The sequence below is a fragment of the Gobio gobio genome (assembly GCF_949357685.1).
Source record: "Gobio gobio genome assembly, chromosome: 19".
In the NCBI taxonomy this organism is placed as follows: Eukaryota; Metazoa; Chordata; class Actinopteri; order Cypriniformes; family Gobionidae; genus Gobio; species Gobio gobio.
Genome location: NC_137112.1, coordinates 33,818,006 through 33,842,615, shown reverse-complemented (window position 1 = coordinate 33,842,615; position 24,610 = coordinate 33,818,006). Strand labels below are relative to the sequence as shown.

The window sequence follows — 24,610 nt, the reverse complement described above, 5'->3', positions numbered from 1 at the left end:
TCATGTGTAAAAAAACACAGTATTTTTCACACAATTTACTTATCTGTATACTGCTGTTTTCACTGTCCTCAAAACGGCCTGAGAATTTCCTCGTTCTATGAAGTCCCACCTTCAGAAATACGTACCGAGTTCTGATTGTGCCAGCGGTTCCCGTGTTGTGATTCGACAGCAGCTTAGGGCACGTTGCCCGGGAAGGTCACGCCTCTTACCATAACGGGGAGATGAACGCGCTCAAACTACAGCATCCCTGGCCAAAGAAAGGTGATTTGACTCCGGGATGAAAATAACAGCGTCTGATGGCGACAAACGCAACCGAACCGAACGCAACACTTCCTCTTCTCCACGAGGGAGCAACAAGACCACGCCCCCTTTTTCACGTATTCTTGTGGGCGGAGGTTAGTCAACAAACTGTTCTACTGACGTAATTAAAGCAGGATGTACAGGGATGTAGTCCAAACTGGCCGTTCGCTGTAGGCTTTGAAAGGGAACTTCTGTTAAATAAAATATCTCGCTTGGGATTGAACTTTGAGCTTTATAATTTTACAGGTATTATTTATGCTCTAACAGCAACATTACACACTAACTAAAGTTTGAAAAATGGGATCACGAAGAACAGGACCTTTAAAGGATTGGTTCACCCAAAAAATAAATTACTCCCTCACCCTATGTCATTCCAAATCCTTAAGACTTTCGTTCATCTTTGGGACACAAATGGAGATATTTTTAATAAAATCTGAGCGATATCTGTCCCTCCATTGACAGCTACGCAACTACCATGTTGATGCCTCAAAAAGTTCCTAAAGAGATTGTTAAAGGTCCACTGAAGTGCCTTGAAACGTGCAGCATTATTCAATGTGTTGACGTAATTTCCCCTGAAACAGCTCCAGCTGTTAGCCACTCCTCTTTTTTGAAACAGCCAATAGCGTTTCGTTAATACCAGTTTGACTAGAGCCTTTCTGTTTGGTAAAGCCAGAGTTTCCTCCTAATCTCTAACTGTTTATCATCATAATCTCCTCCATATAGCTTTGAAATACAGCATTCGGTGCAGAATTTAAATGGGTCCGATATGTTTTGTTGTATGTGCCGACTCGCGCTTATGATCCGCTCTGCGCTCTCGTGTCTCTAGTCAACGGCTCTGGTCTAGACTGTGGCCGAGTCCAAAATCGCGTACTATGTGAGCAGGTACTACATTTGAATTTGAACGAACTTCGCGACCGTGAAAAAGTACGTTCTATCCACCTTTTTTCTGGTGAGCGGGTTTGAACCGGAAGTCGGTTGTCCTTTTCCGGTTCGAAGCTTGTGTACGTTTGATAGCTTGTAGCTTGCTATCGTACTTGCTGTAAAAGCCGGTGTTTCTCCATGGATGAAGCACAAATGGACAAAAAACGGATATGGATACACACCATTGATGTTTTAACAAGTCGTGACCACAGTACCGTGACAGTCCCTCATCCATCCCGTCTGACAGAGTGGCTAAATGACATGAAGCAATGGCCATTTATAAACACCTAAATCGGAATAAAATTGCCCAAACCGAATGAAATTTTAATCGGTTTAAGAGGGGTGGGATAACCCTTTTCATGAACTGATCAAGTGAAAAATTTCACCATGTAAACGACCTGATCCGATTACTTTGTGTACTTCTGTGACGTGATATACAGCGTGCGCGCACCTCCACAACTAAAGAGCACACGTTAATTTTTCTGAGGTATTAAACTTTTTATTTCGTAACAAGTTATGAACATAATGTTGGAATAATGACACGAACATAGCCTGGCTACACCATCTCATCTTGACAGCGTTTGTCCTAGGCTTCACTGCGCCTGACAGAAGAATACATTTTTCTGAGGGAATTCTTACACTTTACAACAAATAATAAATAGCTTTTATAAAACTGTATAAGTCCTGGTGGCCGTTGAGAGTTGCCATGGCAAAGGGGAACATTCAAGCTGCTGAAGAGGACGTGTCGACATTTCTCTCTGTTACTCGTAAGTTATATAAAATAGTAACTTACTGCATGTCCGCCCACAGAAAAATAAATAAATATAAAAAATACCAACACAGAACTATTGAACTTATTCTTATCAAAGTAATGTTGCCTTCTGTGTCGATATCATGGTACGCTAGTAGAGGTTAGCCGCTGAACAGGAAACACAATACCGGAAAGCGGAAGTAGGTCAGCACCCATTAGTTGCTGGAGAAACAGGCAGATATAGTATGAATGTAATCCAGACGAACTACATCTGCCATGTAGTCATTATCATGTGACCTACCAGCGTCAGGTGCGTCCCATCACCTCCCTTCATAAATCGTCTCCCGTGGCCTCATGGGATAGTAAAGTGTCCATCGTATGCACACTTCAGAATCTCGTCGGAAGTAGTAGGTCATCCGGTTACTTTTCGCCTACTGTTTTTCAAATACTATGAATTTGGACATACTACTCTGTTGGCGTACTGTTTTTTGCATTCTATATAGTAGAGAAGTATTCAATTTCGGACGCAGTTTATGTGTGTGCGCTGCAGCGGTGCGCGTGAAACTAACCTGAAACCAGACTTCATTCGCCTCAACTGAAAGCATATTTACACTGTCTGAATCGTTTCCTATCGCATATATAGTGCACTATGTGCCATTCATCATGTAGAAAATAGTAAATGTGTGAACAGCTGACCGATTTCAGCCGCAGCTTCAGCGTCTATTTATAGTGTAGGGGGCGGGCGCTTCAGATTCTAGAGACCATTTGATTGGATAGAAGATGTGATGAGAAGATGACGTCTGCGATGATGTCATCAAAATCTGTGATTTTAACGGAAGTGAGAGACTGTACGTTTTGGAATACACCAGCTTATTCCTAACCTTAAGGCTAACATAGTCATACTAAAAGCTAAAAAACTTGATTTTAGGGGGCCTTTAAAAAAATCCATATGGATTGAGTTGTTTAGTACAAATTTTCTGAAGAGACACATTTGCTTTTTACGCTGAACAGATTTAATTTAGGCTTTTATTCACATATAAATATTGATCAACGCACACATCAGATATGGTAAACGGAAGCTCAAGCATGCGTGTCAAGCAGGTTTGGTTGAGCTCCTTTTAATGTTCGCTGATCGACGGCTTTGTGTCCGAAATCGCATACTCTCGAGTAGGTACTTATTCTGAAAGTAATTTCTTCACGACCGCTAAAAAAGTTTGTTTTATATAGTATGAATGTTTAGTATGAATGTAATCCGGACGTACTACATTCGCCATGTTGTCATTATCATGTGACCTACATGATTCACAAATCCTCTCCTGTGGCTTTTTGTCTACTCTTTTATGAGTACTGTGAATTCGGACGTACTAGTTTTGTCACATACTGTTTTTCTCCTACTATATAGTAGGGAAGCATGCAATTTCGGATGCAGCCAATGTTTATATGTGAATAAAAGCCAAAATTCAATCTGTTCATCAAATAAAGCAATCGTATCGTTTCAGAAAATTCAGACTAAAACACAATTCAAGTTAGTTTTACAATCTCTTTAGGAACTTTTTGAATCGTTAATGTGGTAGTTGCGTAGCAGTCATTGGAAAGTACAGAAATTTTATTAAAAATATTTTAATTTGTGTTCCGAAGAAAGATGAACGAAAGTCTTACGGAGTTGGAACAACACAAGGCTGAGTAAATAATGACAGAATTTTCATTTTTGGGTGAACTAACCGTTTAAATAATGTGTCTAAGAAACACAGATTTTCCTTAAAACCAATTAGTCAACTAGTCGTTAAACTCACAATGTAACGTATTGTGACGTACATCTGTGTGAAACAGATTATGGAGGGGAAAAAAGGGCGGGGACTTGGTTCTACTTGCCTTGGTTATTCATTTGATGGAGGAGGCCAGAATACAAACTTTCAAAATTGTAAGAAAGGACCAGGGTTTCATCAACAGAGAAAAATCTTCATTGGATGGTCAAGTTGATCAAAAATATGAAGCTTTATAAAAAGGATGAGTTTCCACTTCATACCAACTTTAACTAGTCTAGATATGCAAATCCTTTCAAAATTACACCTTTAAGTATGACGTATTACAGAAATGCTGGCAACAATAAACCAAGAGATGACAAACAAAATGTGAAGTACATGACAGCAATTTCAATGTATTTTTTTTCTTCTTTTTTTGTGACACACATATATAATCTTTACAAAAGAACAGAATCATCTTCATCTGACAAGATTCCAAAACTGGAACAGAAAAGCAACTCATTGGCCCACGAGACGCCCTCAGGCAGAGCACTGGAGATGGGTCACTGGGTGCTTTTCACATTGAGCTCAAAGGTCTTGTTAAAACACTGGTGCTAAACTGCTGTCACAATGCTACGTCCTCCCTTTGTCTGCACACTATTGTGTACCAGATATGCAAACAGGGGAAAACATCCTATTGTTAGATCCCATTCTGGATCCAAGATAAACCTCAGCTTGTCAAAACATACATGTACACTCACTAGCTGGAACAGACCACAAAAGCGTCCATTAACGTCAGCCATTGGTCTCTTATCATATTAGAGTTTCTTCAGAGTGGTGCACAACACATCTGAGGAATTTTAAACAAGCTTCAAACTTGAGCTTTATAGAGACGTGGCAATGTTAAAAGCGCCAAGTGTCCAGTGTCGTGCCCCTGCTCAGCTTCTGAACGGGGAACTCGGAGAGAGGAACAGAGAGCCATCAATACAACGGCTGATCAAAGCTCGGTAGTGTGTTACATCAAACAGTGCACACTCACTGAAGTCTTTCAACCACCGCTTTTCATCTATTTACACTTCAGCATCTGTGTCATAATCAAGCTCGGGGTGGAAAAAGAGGTTAGACTACATTTTAATTTTATGAATTTAATTAATTCATACATCTGTAACCCTGCACTAAACAGATGCTCTGTGTTTTTCAGGCAGTGCAGCACCAGCTAAAGCAACATGCGTCCACGGCTCACATTATGTGACTTCAATGCTTCTAAACCACAGCAAAGGCGACAGAAGGTATTGTGGGATATCAAAGAGGGTTCTGGTGGTTTCCTGTAACCATCAGCCGATATTAAGAATTAGACCGCATTCACTATCTAATACAAGACGGATTCTTGAATACTGGAACAAAACAGGTAACAACTGACAAACTAAGTAAAGTTTATCAAGGAATTATTTTGATGATTCAACATTAATCATCATTGGGTTTGGGTCAACCCTCCTGAATTTTCCATTATCTCAACAATGTGCATTTGTCATCACTGGCAGATTAAATGAAAAAAGAAAGTGCCATTATGCCAAATATATTTATTATTTAAAAAAAACAACAACTGACAAATCTAGCACTTCAACGAATGAATAAATTGAATGTACAGGATGGTTTCTAATTTTAAGAAGGTCCATATAATGAAACCGTCACCGCAGCAATCATTTGTGTATTAACTTTTTTTTTCTGTAGTTAGTCTTAAAATTAGAGAACAATTAAGTCTTAATTAGAGAAATTAGATAATAATTCCTAAAAAATCTTTATAATTTGTATGATGGAGTGTAGTAGTATTTAAGTTGATTGCCATATCAGCATAACTGGCTATTACATGGCAGATACATATTAAACATTTAACGACATCATTTCATAAATACAATAATAAAAACAAACATTAAAAATGTATAAATAAAGTACATCTACAAAATGAGTACAATTTTATAAAAGTTTCTTTAAATGTACTTGTGCTAAAAATTGTAAAAGATTTTCTGGATCCATAAATAAATCCTTGCTGTCTCATAAAATTAAAAATTGGGCAGTCCAAAAGTATGTTTTGTATGATGGAGTGTAAATATCATGATTTTGTGACATAAAAATATATATAAGCGCAGTTAAATTATTTACAAAACATAAATCTCCCCAGAGCTTGTGATGTAGAACTCAACTGGACTGAAATGTAGAAAGATCTTCAGGGAAAAGACTGACTTTGATACTACCTGATTTTATTTACTTATTTGAATAAATATGTGTTGATCAAAAGTAAGGACAAAGTTGTAAAACGTAAACAACTGGTGGCCAACTACATTCTAGTGGTCATCTCTGATTGCTTAAGAATGGAATAAAAAAAAAACAATGACAGGTAAAGTTGTGAAACCTGTTTTGTTACATGTCTCAAGATCAGTGAATAGATACTGTAGTTTATCCTTTTCTTTTATCAGATGAGATCAGTCTGAGATTAAAGTAAGAGGAACACGTCAAAACAGCCAATAATCTATCACTGAGCTATGTTTATAGTGAAGCCAGTTCAAATCAAATTAGTTCAAATACATATGCTCGAAACAGTTGGCCTCCGGCAGTGATGCTGATTTAATGACACGACTGAACAAACGACAGCAGCCAACTGAACAAAATATAACATTTGACTGAGTCGTGGGAAAATTATCTCTTCATTCACACAATCTCAATATTTCCCTTCATACTGATTTATCGCCGACATCTAACGTAAATTCAGTTGTATTTGTAGTTTTCTAGTAAGTAACAGTTAATTTACAGACCTAAAACTAGTTGAGCGGCTAACGTACACGAGACACCGCGCTAACCTCTCGTGTCAAAACTTGCCTAATTTTCCAAAAGAAAGATTTAAACTTACCTTTTCCCAGCCATTTCTTCTCACATTGTACGGTTAAACCACAAACAAGTATAAAAGGATAGCGTAAAGACGGTAAAACTTTATCTCCTCGGTCTGTCGGACGTCCTGCGCGAGGGCTTCGTGATATGTATGTGCTGCTGCGTGCGTGTGAGCTGGTCTGAGTGGCTGCGGGTGTCTCGTAAGCACTGCTCTCTTTCCCTCTCTCTCCACCCCCTACACACAGATACAGCAACTAGTTTACCAGACACGGAGTAAATGTGATGCCCAAAAAGTTTAGTAAAACAAACCACATGTGGTGGAGAGTTTTGGTGTTGGTTTATACTACACGACAGGTGCAAGTTCAGGTGGAGTTGGATTCATATGTTTTATTGCCTGAAGGGATTTATATCGAATTATTCAGAAAGCGCCACCTGCTGGCGGACAAGGCAACACACAGGAGCACAAAGTTTCTCTCAGGGATGACATCCTTCTAAAATACACCATAAATGAAGTATATTTTAGGTTTAGGCTGCTCTATCTGGTCTCACAGCCTGTTTTTTTTTTAATGGTATCCCATCCTGGCTCAAATGGGGTTCAGCTTACGGTATGTAGCTGATCAGCCAAATGGTTCCTAGCTAAACACAAACCACTCTAAAACCATCAAAACACACTCGCCACACAGGGTAACCAACAAAGACCAGCTTAGACTGGGTGACAAAAACAAAATGAGAGACCTGCACCAACAGACATGTCTTTTTATAAGTGAAAATACTATTTAGAATATTCTAGCTGGGGAAAAACTATTAAGCTAGTCTCCCAGTTTGGATAAAGTCTTCAGATGTGCTTAAAAGTGCCCAAAACCCATTTAAAACTAGCCAACAGACAAACATGAGACCAGTAAATCGGTTTTAGTTGTTTGTTGTCTTTCTAAAACCAAAATATATAGCCTATGGGGAATATGAAAAACAAAAAAAAGAGTAAACCTGGGTATTTAACACTTTATTCACCAACTACTACACTTCATTGTTTTCCATATTTCAAACCAATGGAAAACAGCAAAAAGGAAGGAATGGTTTGTGATGACACCTACACAGATATTTGAATTGAACTATTATAACACATTATTACTCCAACACTGTTTAGTATGTTACTCATAAGTGCATTCAGATAAACATAAAACATTTGTTAGACTGAGGGCGCTCTCTTTTCAGAACAGTCACGAAGATGAACTCCCATATGTTCAGTCTGGTAAAAATATACTAATATTTACATTAATTGCACATACATTCAAATACATATTATGCAGCATTCAGTTCCAAGTGTTAACTTACAGTAGCACCATGTATCAAAAAGCAACATTTCCATGAACGGAATCACATAAATTGGTGACATTGAAATTATATAGCACAACATGTGTAAAGTATCACGACGTTTCCTTGGGATTTTCAGTTTGAGAGTAAAATTACAATATCCACAGCAGCAGAGAAGTCAGAGCACGTCGGCCCTGTATTCAACACAGTATCAGAGTCCCACATCACAGTCTTACAGGAATAATAGAGGAGTAGTGTGTTTATAGATGACAAGTTTACATCTCAATGATGAGCCACGTGAGTTTTCTTGTCTTATGAGAACCCTGCGAAGGTGATCCATGGTGAAAAAAAGTTTCCATGGTGGAAGTCTTTCATTAAAAAGTTCCCCCCCAAAAAAAAGTAAATAGAAAAATGCATTGAGAGGGAAAATGAGATGACCACACTGATACATCTCTGATTCCACACTTCATTATAGCTGGACGTTTGCAGAGTTTACTTGCCGCCCTTGGGTCAGGAGTTCATCGGTTCACATTCCTCACCTCTGCGCATCCTTCACAGTAGATAGTAGATAAACTAACCAACCCATCCTTCCCAAATTTGGCCCCTGTGTAAACAGACAATACAAAAAAAAAATCTTCTTCAAAGTTCTGATAACATGTTTGAGCAGAGTTTGAACAGCATAAAGACAAAAGAAAGTCATGTCCAAAATGAGGACAATGTGTAATTATGGCAGCGGGACGGTCTGCGCCACTCTGTACTTTGTTCACACACTTTTTCTTATCAGTAATAAAGGACTCTTGTCGTCACGTGTGCATCTAAAGGAATGTCAGGAGAATTGAAAAGCTGCTCATGCAGCGAGGGACAGCATGCACATACAGTGTATGACAGAGGGAAGAGGGCTACTGAGGATTAGTGCTGATAACTGGCTGGCTGAATTATATTAAGCAGATGGTGTGTACAACAAACTCACATTGATTTGGAGGACGGTTTCTTCACTTTTGGCCTCTTTCGACGATGAAGGGGCCTGAAGCATGTGGAGAACACACACAAAGTTGTTTTCCATGTTTTATGGCAACTTTCATTAGACAAAGATTTTTATACTGTACAAACTGTATATTCTATTCCGTAACCCTAAACACAACCCTCACAAAAAATCTGCATTTTTATATTTTCAACATATTTTGTTTTTTTATCACACACACACACACACACACACACACACACACACACACACACACACACACACACACACACACACACACACACACACACACACACACACACACACACACACACACACACACACACACACACACACACACACACACACACACACACACACACACACACACACACACACACACACACACACACACACACACACACACACACACACACACACACACACACACACACACACACACACACACACACACACACACACACACACACACACACGCGTAAATGTGGTTTACAAGGACTCTCCTTTAGGCGTAATGGTTTAAACTGTATATTCTAGGGCACATGAAGTGTCCTCGTAAACCATGTTTACGTTGTAATACCTGTGTCATTATATACATTTGTGACCTCATAAACCATATATACAAAAACACACACACACACACACACACACACACAGACACACGGCACCACATGTCAGCAAACATACATAAAGATAGGAAATTATTTATTTCCCAAGTTCCAGATCTGTGGACTAATTCATAAATATTATAGATTATATAATTCATTATTTGAAGTCTCATGCTCACCAAGGCTGCATTTATTTGATCAAAAATGAAGTAAAATATTGTGGAATATTACAATTTAAAAATAAATGTATTACTTTTGTTTTTAAATGTAATTTATTCCTGTGATGGCAAAGCTGAATTATTCCAGTCTTCAGTGTCACATGATCCTTCACAAATCATTCTTCTATGCTGATTTGTTGCTCAGGAAATATTTCCTGTTATTATAAATGTTGAAAATATTTGTATGATATAAATATATTAATATGATACATTTTTTTTCAGGATTCTTTGATAATATTTATTATAATATTAATACAGCAAGGACATATTTAAATGTATTTAAATAATCAACATATTGAGAGAGTCCAAATGTATCAAAATATTTATATTTCAAATATATTTTGAATCATATATAAAATTAAACCAAAAATTATTCAGACACCAGATATATATATTTTTTTACAAGTGGGTGCAGGACACTATAGTTCATTTATGTAAGTTAGGATAGCAAAATAAAGTAAACCGTTATATATTATCCCCAAATATTCTTCATACAGTGGACTACCAGTAAAATTTATGAAAATTTGGGACCAAAATTATTCAGACACTTTGACCTGACCGTGTTTTTTCTTTAATTGCTAAAGCGACCTTTTACACCACAGACTGAACAAAATTAAGCCTTGCTTGGTCATTGGTTGACCTAAATTGGTATTATCTAATTGTGTACTTAAATTTAACAGTTGACAGCTGATTGGTTGACTGAAATCCATTACCTACCTATCTATGAAAGGTATTATCAAGATTAATTTGTTCTGACACAGTTTAACTCAGACGACTTGTCATATTTTATTACCATTTTCTAAACTATAGAAAAAATAAACTGTGATAATGTGAGAAAATTTTTTATATATATATATAAACATGAATAATATTATTTTTTATTTAGCCATCAAATAGAAGAATGAAGCCATACCTATAATCGTACAAAGAGTTTCTTTCTTTACCACCTGTAAGAGATATGATGTGTCATAAGGTTATAAATTGTATATTTATTGGTATTATGTTGAAAAAATACCAGCATCAAGGCAAAGAATTATCAAACAAGAGGCATGACTCACCTGTCTCCTGATTGCACTCTTTGTGACCTTTGCAGCTGCGCAGTTTCATGAGCTGCTGGTGCATGTGATTCACCGCATCACGATCAAGCGTGCTCACGCCATTTATCAGCTGCACACAGCAAATAACAGATATAAATATCAGAACAAAAATAACAGAATAAATCTCATAAAATTATTACAAATGGTAAAGGAGATAAAAAGATAAAGATCTACCTGATAAGGATCTGCGTTAAGATTAAAATACTCCAGGAAGCCAGTGGCGAACTCACAAAATAGGAAGTTGTGTGTCTCATTGATAGTCCTCAGACACCAGTAAGTGTTATTGTTGGCACTCGTGCAAGCACAAAACGGCCCCACTGACAACACAAAAAGATAATATAAGACAATAAATAAATTACATCATTATTTAACTATTGAGTTTTTGTGATATTAAAAAAAACTGGTGTGATGTGCTATGCAGTACTTGTCCAGAAGGGGGCGGTCTGCCAGTGTTGGTTGTCATGGGTGAAGCAGGTGAGGCCAGGCATGCTGCAAGTGTCATTATTACGGAGGCGCTTCAGCAGCTTCCTCAGCTTCTTCCTGCGTTTCTGCTCCTTCATCAGCCACTGTTTCTTATCTTTGGTCATTCTACTTAGATTAAAAGAACAGATGTCTTTACTATCAACTTTCTAAGTGTATGTTATGTGCCTTCCTTGAAGTTAATGACAGATGATGAATGAAAACCTACTTGACAGAATGTATCCGGCCTGATTTGAGTTTGAACAGGGCTCTATTGTTGTACTGATACCTTTAAAGCAAATATTACATGATTATGTCTATTGTGTGAAAAAGATCAAGCCAACACTTAAGCAGTTAAAGTATGAAAAGTGGAGGCTTACGTGTTTTGGTTGCATTCACACTCTTTTGGTCGAACCTGCTTTAGATGCCCTTTGACCTCTCTGAGGTTCTTTATTTTGGTCTGCAAAGTCTCAATCTACTCAAAGAGCAAAAAGGGGTTAAAAGTAAAACACAGCTAACTAAAATATGTTCTAAGAAAGTTGTTAAGAATATTCAAAATACTTGGTTATAAAAATGTTAAGGGAACATTCCATTTTATAATTTTGCAAACATTATGGGAACGTTCCTTTTGAATGTTCTCTGAACATTCTGAAACAAGTTGTAACATTTAAAAAATGTTAGACGAACTAAAAACATTCCGCAAAAATTTTTCCATGAATGATGTATAAAAAATGTTTTTATGCTAACATTTTGAGAACATTAAAGACCAGGTAACTTTGAACAAACATTCTATTAATGTTACTATAAACGTTCTGAGAACGTTGCCTGTTAGTTGGGATTGTAGCAAATATAATAATTATTTTGTTTGTTTTTATTCAGGTTGCATTAGAACAACACTGTAAAAATATATGATCAATACGTTATAACACGTTTTTATATTGCATTAATGCATCAAAATAAGTTGTATTTACATTTTTTGTAAGTCAGTTTAATGTAATTTAAGTTGAAATGACTGAAACATCCAAGTTGATTGTACTTTATAAATATTTTGTATTTTAAGGCAGCAACTTTTTACCAGTGAATTTAATCATGATCTTACCTCATGCTCGATATGTAGTTTGTGATCTTTCCATGCTTGTAGAGATTTATATAATCCACCATCACACCTGACTGTGTCGTTCATCAGTATTGAGCATCTGAACAAAAAGGAAAAGTTTTACATATTAGAAACCAAATATGTGTTTTTTCTCTGACACTAGCTGTAATCATCCACAGTAAATGACCTGTAGGTGACTTTAAGAGCAGCAGGTGGTGTGAGGGTGTTAAAGTTGTTGTCTGTGGGTCCCATTCCGCTATATTCTTCATTCTCTCCATACACGGCCTGTTTTCTGCCTAGCATAAGGCTGGTGTTCAGGTTGAGGGGCTGGTAGCCCTTCTCCAGGTCCAGAGTGTACACATTTGAGTCCAAGTGATACGGGACAGAGCGGGCCCAACGATTCCTTGGCAAACTCTTCTTGGTCTTCAGCTCTGAAATATTGTATATGGACTTTGTTATGGATACAGGTATAGTATTGCTTATCGGTTAGTTTACCCAAAAATTAAAATTCTGTCATTTATTACTCACTCTCATGACGTTCCAAAACCGTGAGACTTTCGTTCATCGTAGGAACACAAATTAAGATATTTTTGATTAAATGGTAAATGGACTACATTTATATAGCACTTTCAACGGACCCATGGTCATCCAAAGCGCTTGACATCTTGCCTTTTACCCATTCATACACCGACGGCAGTGTTAGGTGTCTTGCTCATGGACACCTCGACACTTGGTCAGGTGGAACCGGGGATTGAACCACCAACCTTCTGGTTTGTAGACAACCTACATGAACCATTGAGCCACTGCCGCCCCAAACAAACCTGAGAGCTCTCTGACCCCTCCATAGACAGCGATCTAATTACCACTTTCAAGGCCCAGAAAGGAAAGACATCAGTAAAATAGTCCAAGTGACTACAGTGGTTCAACCTTAAATGTTACGAAGCGATGAGAATACTTTTTGTGTGCAAAAAACAAACAAAAATAACAACTTTATTCAATCATTTCTTATTGTCTGTGCCAGCTGCCTATGCAGTTGCAGTTGTAAAAACAGTGCAGTGCTTTCAAAGTGCTACGGCAGAACGGCGGCTCACCATTGGCTAGCTCCTGCATCAGCATAACACGCATGCGTCTTGGTGCTCACGTGAACAGCATCTGCCGTAACGCTTCGAAAGCACTGCACTGTATTTCCCACATAAACTGCATAGGAGACTGGCTTTGGATTTCATCAGAAATATCTTAATTTGTGTTCCGAAGATGAACGAAGGTTACGGGTTTGGAACGACATGAGGGTGAGTAACTAATGATAATTTTCACTTTTGGGTGAACTAACCCTTTAAACCACTAACATATCTATGTTAAGGTATAACTTGATCTTGCATATGAATATGATACCTAAAAATGAAAGGAACGGGCATATTTTTATCTTTTTTTTGCATGGAAAAGGGCACCACACATTCTACAAACTATATCCTTTTTGTTTTACATAATAAGGAAATAATACAGATTTGGTATTACATGTTTATTTATGTTTAAAATGTTTATTTATGTTTACAATATTTAATTATATTATAGTAGATGTTTACTAGTTCCATTTTTTTTGGAGGGATCTTAAAAGTGTAAAATACCTTTTCCTGATTTCCCCCCAAAATGTCAAATTTTAAACTTCACACTTCCAAAGTGTTCCGAGCAACTGGTACATTGCAACTGCCTGATAAGTGGGAATTCTAAAAAACAGCTTTTTCCAGGCCTTCTTGGAACTAACCCCATTATTAATAATTTTATATTTTGATTCAAATATTTTTGATTGAATAGATAAGACAGGGAATAGAGAGATAGTGGAACAGGATCAGCAAAGGACCCCGAGCCAGGACTTGAACTTGGTGCAGCTGCGCTATATGCCGAAGCAGTGCCTCCAACGTATACAATTATTATTAGTCTTTTCCATTCAAATAAAAACACTCCTAACCACTGATCAAGCAAGAACACCTGGACAAAATATGTGAAACTATACTGTGACGCACTCTTTTTGGTGAGTGCCTTCTTCCTCTTGAGAGGCACATTGGGTTCACAATCACAGTGTTCTGATGCAGACTGAGCTCTGTTGATCTCTCCCCTGTTGGCAGCCATCAGGCCCAGAGCACGAGGTGCATAGAGACCCGCCATCCCTTTACACTTATACAGCCTTGGCATGCCAGTGGAATCCTCAATACACTGCCACTTCTGCACAGAGGAGGAGTGGTTATTTAGAAAGCACTAGACAGATGGCAATCACTGGAAATAATCAAGGGAATATGCCACAGTAATTGAAAGTGAATATTTACCTGCCCTGGTTGCTCACAGGATGTCTGATACTCAGCTCTTTGACACAGGTCTCTGACCCGCTGAAACTTTGGCAGCGAATTCTGTTCCACCTCTTTGCCATCTGCTAGCTTATGCAGAGGCTTCCTGTAGATCGGAAAGAGATCACATCAGGTTGCCAGTCAAAAACTGCAAAGAATTAGATTCAGCCCCTATTCGAAACCCGTAGATGTGTCTGATGTCAGTGTGCCATCTGGTGCCTCTCTAATGGAGTCGCGTCTAATCAATTTCTGAGGTTAACAATCTTTTTCAGAGCGATACAGTGTAAGAGCTGTGATACGGAGTTCAATTAAAAATGCATGGGAAAATCTGGCCTGATCAAATGTACTCACCCCCTCTCTACCAGGAATGAATCCCGCCACACTTTCGCCTTCTTGTAAGAATGAAACCTGGTAAAACTGGAAGAATATAATGAGGAAAAAGGCTGCGTTTTTGAATTGCGAGCATGAAATATTTATGTTGGTGTACTTTAGCACCTGTTGACAGGTCGTTCTGTTTCCAGCAGCTTGAGGATAGACTTGCCATCCATGTCTAAGGGAATATCCACTCCGGCCATGTCCAGCAAGGTAGGGGCTAGGTCAACGTTCAGGACTATGTGAGGATTACTGCATGAGATCACAAACTTAGAATCAACAATGTGTTATTATTAGCATTTCGGTGTAAAGTTGTGAGCTTAATATCTTTGACTCACATGGCACCTGCCTCCACATTCGGCCCTCTCAGGTAGAAGGGGATTCGAATGTCAAATTCATATGGCATTGATTTGCCCTTGACCAAGCCAAACTGGCCAATGTGATAACCATGATCAGACATGTAAATGATGTAGGTGTTATCAAGCTCCCCAGTTTCCACCAACATATTGTAAACCTGTGGAGGGAAAAAAACTGTAAGCACCACGTTACAATATCTAGGTTAGTTACGCACGTCCATTTCTGCTTTTTCGATAAATTTCAGATGTGGAGTATATGGTTTTAGATGCTGACATGCTTCACCAATCAGAATCAGAATCACCTCTATTGCCAAGTACATGTACAAGGTATACTTAGTTCACTAGAAAGAAGATTCTGGTTTTGCTAGTTATTCTGGTAAACTAACAAATAATTGCTTTCATAAAACAGTTTAATAAACAATATGTAAATATTGTGTAACTTGCACTACCATTCAAAAGTTTGGGGTGGGTAAGAGTTTTTTAAATGTTTTTGGAAAGTTTCTTAAGCATTTATTTGATCAAAAATACAGTTAAAAACTGTAATGTTGTGAAATATTAATACAATTAAATAGTTTTTTTAAATACTTTTAATTAAATAGTTTCTTAATATATTTCAAAACATAATTTATTCCTGTGATCCCATTAATCCCGTCTTCATTGTCACATGATTCTTCAGAAATCATTCTAATATGCTGATTTGCTGCTCAAGATACATTTCTTAATTATTATCAATGTTGAAAACTGTTATAACTGTTATAATATTTATAACTGTTATAAATATTTTAGTGTTATTTTAACACATTTTAATCACTTTTAAATCAATGTAATGTGTTATTTCTGAATAAAAGTATACATTTATTTAAAAAAAAAAAAATTACTGACCCCCAAATTTTAGCATTATAGGGTACATTCTTCTTTGCCTATTTTTTCTCCGGCAATGGAAATTAGGGATGCACCGATGTGAACATTTTGGCCAATACCAATAACCGATAATTCTTTATATTTGAAAGCCGATAACCGATATATTGGCAGATGAATCTAAATCCAAATTTTTATATAATTTTTGAGAGCCTGATTGCAAAAACAAAAGTCACTATTAAAAGTTATGTCCCTAGCACATAATAATATAATTTTATAATTTTATGTAGCCTATATGACAGACTTGTGCTGCACATATTGCAGTTAACTATATTTTCCTTTTTTAAGTGATTCCAATCAGATTTCAAGCAATTCACAACCATCATGACAAACATCTGAAGTGTCACAGCTGGAGAAAATAATCCATTCTTTATTGGCCTTTATATCTCGGCCAAATTTTCTTATCAGGCCGATAACAATAACATTAAAAATGAACATACCGTATATTGGTCGATACCGATATGGTGGCCGATATTTCGTGCATCCCTAATGGATATAGTTTCAAACTAAATCACAGAAGAACCATTGCGCATCTCAGAGCAACACACAGTAGTTGGCGTGTCGTTCCTGAATGAATCTGTGTTTTGAATGAATCAGTTCAGTGAATGATTTACTGACCAGTCACTTCTTGGTCCATTGTCGAATGAATCAGTGTTTTTAAATTGAATTATTCAAATGACTCACTCATTCAGTCACTTACTAGCATAACAATATAACCTGCAGAATGAGTCAATGAAAAATGTGCACTACTAACGGACAGACCGGTTTAGTGATAAAAACATCAATACTGTCAGCACTTACAATGCCACATGGACAAAAAAAAAGAATACGTACAAGGATTGGAACTAACTTTTATGTCAAATATGATCCATGTGCTATATTGTAAGGTTATTATGATCTGTGACCTTCTCAACGCTGTCATCCACTGAAAGCAGGGTCTGCAGCCTTCTTCTCTGCAACATATTGGTGAACTGCATGTGCACAGGCTTCATGGGTCCCGTGTAACGCAGGATCCAGTGCTTGTCTGGGTTGGGGGCTTGGTTGTAGCTTGGTGTTCTGTGTGGGACATTTTTAGAACTGTTAAAAGCTGTTTTCTGTGCTATTGGAAGAAATGTCACATTTTTTATACACAATACCGTTTATAAATAGTCATAGTCCTACTTTTTGAACATAATTTGAGGGAATGGAGAAGCTTTGTGTGTAATGCATTGTGTGCTGCTTCATGGTGCTGAATACCATTGCAGAGAAATTTCATTGTGTTGCAGATTAAAAAAATGTCATTGTTCTGAAGTCCTGTTTCATATTGAAATAGGCCAATGCATTGTCATGTTTTGGTTTGCAACTTAATGCAAATATTCACAAACAACAGTGCATTGTAAAAAATATCATAACTTGTGATTGCACTTGTGTTTCGATAAAATAATATGCTAATTTAGAACAGAAAATAACTGACAAAAGTTGCAGAGTAATCAAATACTACAAGGCCTACTACAAGGCCAACAAAAATAACAGTACATGCACTAGCAATAGGCTTTATACCTCTAAAGGGACCTATAAATGCATACTGATTAAAATTATAAATCATGATATAATAATAGCACTGTATATCTCTCTTGAGCCTACTGTATAAACTCATTTGCCAGAGGCGCTATGGAAACAATTACTGTACACAGAAAGACAGAATACATAAATCAAACCTCTGTTCCTGCAATCAACCAAGAAAATAAGTCATAAATATTGGTTCATTAAAAGTAGCTAGTGTGTAGTGAGAATAGTGGCCACGGTACTATACAGTGAGAATTATTGAATAGGCTGTCGTATCTCAAATGCCATAATAACATTAAGTGCGAAAAGTTGAATGAGATTTCTCATGCTGTGAATTATCCTAGAGTGTGAGTGGGTGAGAAAAAAAAAGATAAAGAGAGTCTTACATGTGTTGAGATGCATTGGGGAAGGCGCTGCTGTACTGAGGTGCTGCGTCCTCCGGCCCATGGGGGGCAGCGTGGCTCAGGACCATCATCACAGGCCTGTGCGGGTACATCCTCTTTGACATGCGGAAGTAGTTTATACTGTCGTTTGTGATTACATCAGTGAGATAGTCCTGTAAAATAAGTAATATTAAAAGGGAAATCTGTCTAATACAAGAACGTATCAATGCTATGCATTTAATAAACGCATATAAAATGGTTCAAAAGCTTGTGGTCAGCAAGATTTTGTGATGTTTTTAAAATAAATCTTGGTAACAATTTACAAGGATTCATTCGTTAACAACTTTAGTTAACATGAACTAAGAATGAACAATACTTTTACAGCATTTATTAATCTTAGGTGATGGTAATTTAGGCAGATTGGCATGATTTTCATTTTGCACTATGTGAAAGATTAAATTTAAATACATTAATAATTTAATGACACTGTTAAAGAAGATCTTAGCATTATATAGCAGCAAAATTAATCTTCATTAAAAGCAAGAATTGAGTAAATGAGCATGCCGAGTTAAATAATCCACAATATCTAAACTCTCTAAAATTGTCAGACAACCGATATGTGACCCTGGAGCACAAAACCAGTCTTATGTCGCACGTGTATATTTGTGGCAATAGCCAATAATACATTGTATGGGTCAAAATGATCGATTTTTCTTTTATGGCAAAAATCATTAGGATATTAAGTAAAGATCATGTTCCATGAAGATATTTTGTACAGTTCCTACCGTAAATATATATAAAAATGTACTATTATTAGTAATATGCATTGCTATGGACTTAATTTGGACAACTTTAAATGCGATTTTCTCAATATTTAGATTTGTTTGCACCCTCAGATTCTAGATTTTCAAATAGTTGTATCTCGGCCGAATGTTGTCCTATCCTAACAAACCATACATCAAAGGAAATATTATTTATTCAGATGATTTATAAATCTCAATTTAAAAAAATTGACCCATATGTCTGGTTTTGTGGCCAAGGGTCACATATGATACCAATACATTGTACATCCCTAAATATGTTGGGTAAATACTGTGAATGAGCTGAACTGATATGATAGTATTACACTTGGTCTGCTGTATATAGGAAATACATACGTATGATTTTCGTCATAAAATGTTTAGTCATGTTCTTTGAAAAGAGACAGCGAACAACCTTCGGATACGCTGTGCCATGCTTTTCTCGGATACCGTTCCGGCACAGTGTGTAGTTGTAGAAACGAGAGTTCTTCACCAGTGCAACCCATTCTCTCCAGCCGGGAGGCACATAAGAGCCATTATACTCATTCAGGTACTTCCCAAAAAAGGCTGTAACAGAAATTGTTTTTTTTAGATCAAAAAGCAACTTAACTGAAAGAAATATATGAACATAATTCAGTACTGCATATACAGGTATGCTGTCTACTAACCTGTCCTGTAGCCTGAATTGTTAAGGTGGACGGCAAAAGTGTGTGGTTCATGGTGGGCCTGCCAGGACGGTGACGAGCAGTTCTCGTTGTTGGTGTAGGTGTGGTGGTTGTGCACATATTTCCCAGTCAGGATGGTGGATCGAGAAGGGCAGCACATCGGAGTGGTGGCAAACGCATTGGAGAAGTGGGTGCCGCCCTGCATCATTATGCGCCTTGTTTTGTTCATGGCCTGCATGGAGCCTTTAGGGAAAAATGGGGAATATATATGTAGATTCGAAAAAGAGGGAGACAGAGAAAAAGAGATCCAGATTGTTTTATGTAACAGATGCTTGACCATAAATTTCCTCCCTAAAAGGATTTGAATGAAAAGCCTGAACAAAGACCAGCAGTGAGGCCATTATGTTGCCACTTCAGTGATTAAAGTGCCAAAAATCGAGTAGAAAAACAGCATGTTTGGCACAATGGACCTCAGCAGTTGGCCGATGCTACTGGACTGAAGATAAGGTAAGATGCCCTTCTCCAGAGAATTGAAGTAAATTATATGATAATGACTCATAATTGTGAATCATACTCTGCATAAAGTCATTTGTGATGTCACACTGTGCGCTGCGCATATTCACAAACAAACAATACACACCCACATACAGAGAGAAATGCAAATAGGCAACGCACCGAGTTCAATGTCCTGGTCATCGGTAAGAATGAGAATGATGTTTGGACGAACGTTTCGTCGATCCCTCTGAAGACGAGACTTCAGCCTCTGGCCAGAGAGGTACATGGTTCCGTCCGAGGGGCAGAGGAACGTCAGGATGAAGACAAGGAGAAGGGTGGCCGGTCTCCACCCAACTGCCATGACTTTAACCTGTCTTCCACCTCCCACACTAGTTAGTAAGATCAACGTTTCTTCTCAACCTAAAGAACAAAACAAGAGTAACTGTAATTTATACAGGGGACATTATCAAACATTTCTTTTATTTTTAGGTCCAGTTAATATTATAAAAGCATAACTTTTCTGGTTTCTGATATCAGAAATAAGGATTTTGGTTTCACAATAAATGGCCTATTCAGCTAGAAGAAGATTTTTTTTTTGCATTTAAAAAAGTACTCAAATAAATTTTATCACAAAAGACTCTATATGATATTATATCCTGACCAAGGATGCATTTATTTAAAATTAGGAAAAATACTAATATTGTGAAATATTATTACCATTTAAAATAAGGGTTTAAAATATAATTTACTCCTGTGATGGCAAAGTGGAATTTCAGCAGCCATTACTCTAGTCTTCAGTCAGTGTCACAATCATGATCCTTCTGAAATCATGTTCAAGAAATATTTCTTATGATTATCAATGATAAAAACAGTTGTGCTGCTTACTATTTTTATGGAAACTGTGATAAAAAAAAACAAATCAGGATTCTTTGATGAATAGATAGTACAAAAGAACATTTATTTGAAATAGAAATGTTTTGCAACATTATAAATATCTTTACTGTCACTTTTGAATAATTTAATGCATCCTCAACCTTACTGACCCCAAACTTTTGAATGGTAGTGTTTATACTGTGTTATGCATTCTCTAATAGGGCTGTAAAATCGATTAACATAAAAGTCTGTATACAATATATATATATATATATATATACACACACAGACTTTTATGTTAGATGTGATTAATCGATTTTACAGCCCTAAAATCTCTAACACACGCAGAATAATGATTTTTCAGATATATAACATTAACTCGAACTGGCATTTCCTTGACAGTGGCACACATACACACACACACACACACACACACACACACACACACACACACACACACACACACACACACAGACTCCTTCTCAAATGACCCTCCACTTCTTCTCCTTTGGGCTTTCGGTATCCCGGGCAGAGTAACTGAGGAGCTCGTCCATATAAATGATCTTATTTATGATGCTTGGCATTAATTAATCATTAATGATGCATAGAGACTGACTCATTCCCGAAGTGTAACGATCGGATCAGTTGAACACATGGCAGCTGGTGTGGATGATAATGACAGCGGGCTACAGGCCAAAAGGAGTAAGAGAGAGGGTGAATGATACGGGCCAAAGGCTAGAAGAGTAAAGGGTCATTATTAGAGAAGACAGTTGGGTGGTAATGAATTGGAATAAGGAGGGTATGTGATGGCTGATACAAATTGGTTATGGAAATGTGTAGATGCATGTTTAGACTGACCTCACAGCCAGGGTTGGGGCAGTTTATTAGGCAGTAGAAAATGCTTAAGGGACTATCATGAGGAATGTGCATATCATTATCGTAAAAGTCAACAAAAGAAAAAAGACGATGTAATTCATTAATATAATCTACAATGACAATTCTGGAAATGAACAAATAAATGCATTAACACTAAACAGCAACAGAAATATTATTTACCAGTCTAAATTTCACTTATAAATTTCACTAATAACACTTGGCTAAATACATGAAAGTGCAGTAAATCATAAAGTGTCATAAAAAATTGTTCTCAAATGACTTTTTGTATTGTCATGAATCATCAATAATGAGCAAAATAATTATGCTTGCAGCCTACCATAGTTCACATGGCCTTTGATGTCACCAATAAATCATATAGAACGCATTTTGAAAGTTAATAAATCTATTTACTTTTCTATCCTAATTATGCACAACTATATTTAATTGCATTTAATTATGTACATTTTGCAATGTTTTCCCCTAATGTCCATGTCGCCATCATAACAGACAGATTGAGAAACACTGATTTATTGAATATGAACTGAATTTGTTGACTTAAAGTGTTTTAAACTGGTTCATTTATGTAGTAGAAATGTGAAATTATTTTAGAATTTGGTGCCTTCTAGACCGAGAAAAGACAGAAAATGTAGACGTGGATGAAAGACAACAACTCCCAGAATGCACTTTCTTTGCTGCCCTACGAGGCCACTCCCAAGCCACGGCTACTGGTTATCACTTGCCCACCATGACACCGCTCCACTGTCGTTTTGATATTCATAGTAACAAAATAATTTTGTTCAGGTAGAGAACAGACACTACAATTAAAAAGTGAATGTGTCTTTTCAATAACATGTGAGTGAGCCGAGCGAAAGTCACGACACAAATGCAGCAAGAGTCCGATTTCATTCATCACGAGAGCAAAGAGCTGAGCAGAGCTGAGTTAAGCGCGGCAATCATTCACGACGTGTGTCCAGTCTGGCGTGTTTTCAGATCATGCCTATTGAAGCTTAACTTTCATAGGTATTCATTGAAAACATTGCGGAACTAGCTCCTTCTACTGGCTGTAGTCTATAGCCTCTGGGCAAAAAATCCTCCGATGACGCAAAATGACGATATTTGCGTCATCTGAGGATTTTTTCCAGAAATAAAATGCATAATTCTCTCGTCTCAGGGCGATATGAGGGGGGGGAAGTACCATAATTTGAATATACTACCGGGTTTCTACTGATACAAAGCTTAATGCTAAATCGCTGAAGTAACCCTTTAAGGTGAATTTGCTGCCATATATCACAACCTGTCACCAGTGTTTTTGAGTCACTGATGCAGAAGAGAAACATTTTCCTCTGTTAAATCATTACTCATACAAGATATAAATTGCAGTCAATTTGCCAAATCAGTCCAAGCGTAAAACACTTCACCTCTAACACACCAGAATTATTTGATAAAAGCCACAGCAGTTGTTCTTAGACTTATTTAGTTTGACCTCCGACGAAGACAAATAACTGATAGTCAAAACAATGGAAGGATTTTGTAGCTTCTCAACACAGCATTAACCCAACACACCACCCACTGTGATGATGGGTAACATTCAGAAAGAAACATGAGCTAAGACAGGAATAACTGTTTGTTTTGGAGACCACAGGAAACCCATCTCCCTCAGCGTCATCCCATGAAACTTAAATCCACATGGAAGTATCCCTCTCATGAAACTCCATGCTATCTTACTTACAGCTTCTATTCTTTGAATTCAGATCACAGGTTAAAACAGCAGAAATATGAACACCGTGGCAATTTCCAGCAGTTATTATTCATCCCGTCTTACCTCAGGGCGGTCAGGGCCAGGCTGTAGAACCAGGCACCCTGTGGTTTTCAGGGCAGAGGTGATCACACAAAGTTCACCCTCCAAACCAGCAGCCAAAAGTTTCTGCAAGAGATGCCTTGAGGGTCTCCCACTGCTCATCCCTGGACCTTCTCATCTAAAGTGTATGTTTAATCTTATCGTACATCTGACAGCTTTCATATATACTCTTCTCGTCACTCTCACTCTCTTTCGGTTTCTCCCGACATCCCTCATACCCTCACAAACACTCACACAGCTGCATTCAGTCCATGTTAATTCCTGTTCTCTCCTCCGTCATTGTTCTCTCTCAGGGGAATGGATGAGGTCTGACCTTGGGGGTCTCCTGTTTTAAATTCTCTTGGCTGCTCTGTTTACCCCGGGCCCCTCCTCTCCTCCTTGTCCCTCTCCAGGACTCATTGCTGGCAATTGAAAAAAACAACAGCTTGAGAAAAGAGTTAAATCTTAAATAGCTCTAGCTAGGCAAACAGGAGATGTTTTTGTCACAAAAAGGGATGCTAACATTGTTAATTGCGACATATTGATTGCTACAAATTTCGAAACAGTTGCATGGTGATGGGAGAGATATATCGTTTGATTTTAAAGGTTCTACATTACCGCCACACTAGAGAATAATTTATGACAAGGGACTTAAAATGGTGCCAGTATCAGATGTTCTGTCTCTGATCTACCGTTCTGCTTGCCAGCGTGTCCTTTAGCGCTGAGCTCCTGTTATTGCTGCTGTCAGCGGTTTGCTCTGCTTGCCTTGTAAATTGGGTTGAC

The 24,610-nt window shown here is 37.6% G+C and overlaps 2 protein-coding genes across 2 annotated transcripts in view; both read right to left on the bottom strand.

The window, feature by feature from the left end:
• Positions 1–6,993, bottom strand: part of arhgap46a (Rho GTPase activating protein 46a) — a 36,784-nt gene extending 29,791 nt beyond the window's left edge. The window contains exon 1 of the mRNA XM_079844403.1: positions 6,620–6,993. Coding sequence (XP_079700529.1) covers positions 6,620–6,633 — 14 coding nt within the window. The 5' untranslated portion in view covers positions 6,634–6,993. The remainder of the gene's footprint in view (positions 1–6,619) is intronic.
• Positions 6,994–7,583: 590 nt separating this feature from the next.
• On the bottom strand, positions 7,584–20,602 carry sulf2a (sulfatase 2a; the record flags this gene model as incomplete). Its single annotated transcript, XM_079843943.1, has 20 exons — positions 7,584–8,512; positions 8,879–8,932; positions 10,630–10,663; positions 10,775–10,883; positions 10,988–11,130; positions 11,238–11,401; positions 11,502–11,561; positions 11,653–11,747; positions 12,372–12,468; positions 12,556–12,799; positions 14,390–14,588; positions 14,690–14,813; positions 15,059–15,124; positions 15,203–15,331; positions 15,418–15,593; positions 17,259–17,409; positions 18,285–18,454; positions 19,497–19,648; positions 19,750–19,989; positions 20,422–20,602. The coding sequence occupies 20 exons, from the start codon at positions 20,600–20,602 to the stop codon at positions 8,482–8,484; spliced, it is 2,619 nt and encodes an 872-aa protein (XP_079700069.1). The 3' UTR covers positions 7,584–8,481.
• Between the last annotated feature and the right edge of the window lie 4,008 nt (positions 20,603–24,610).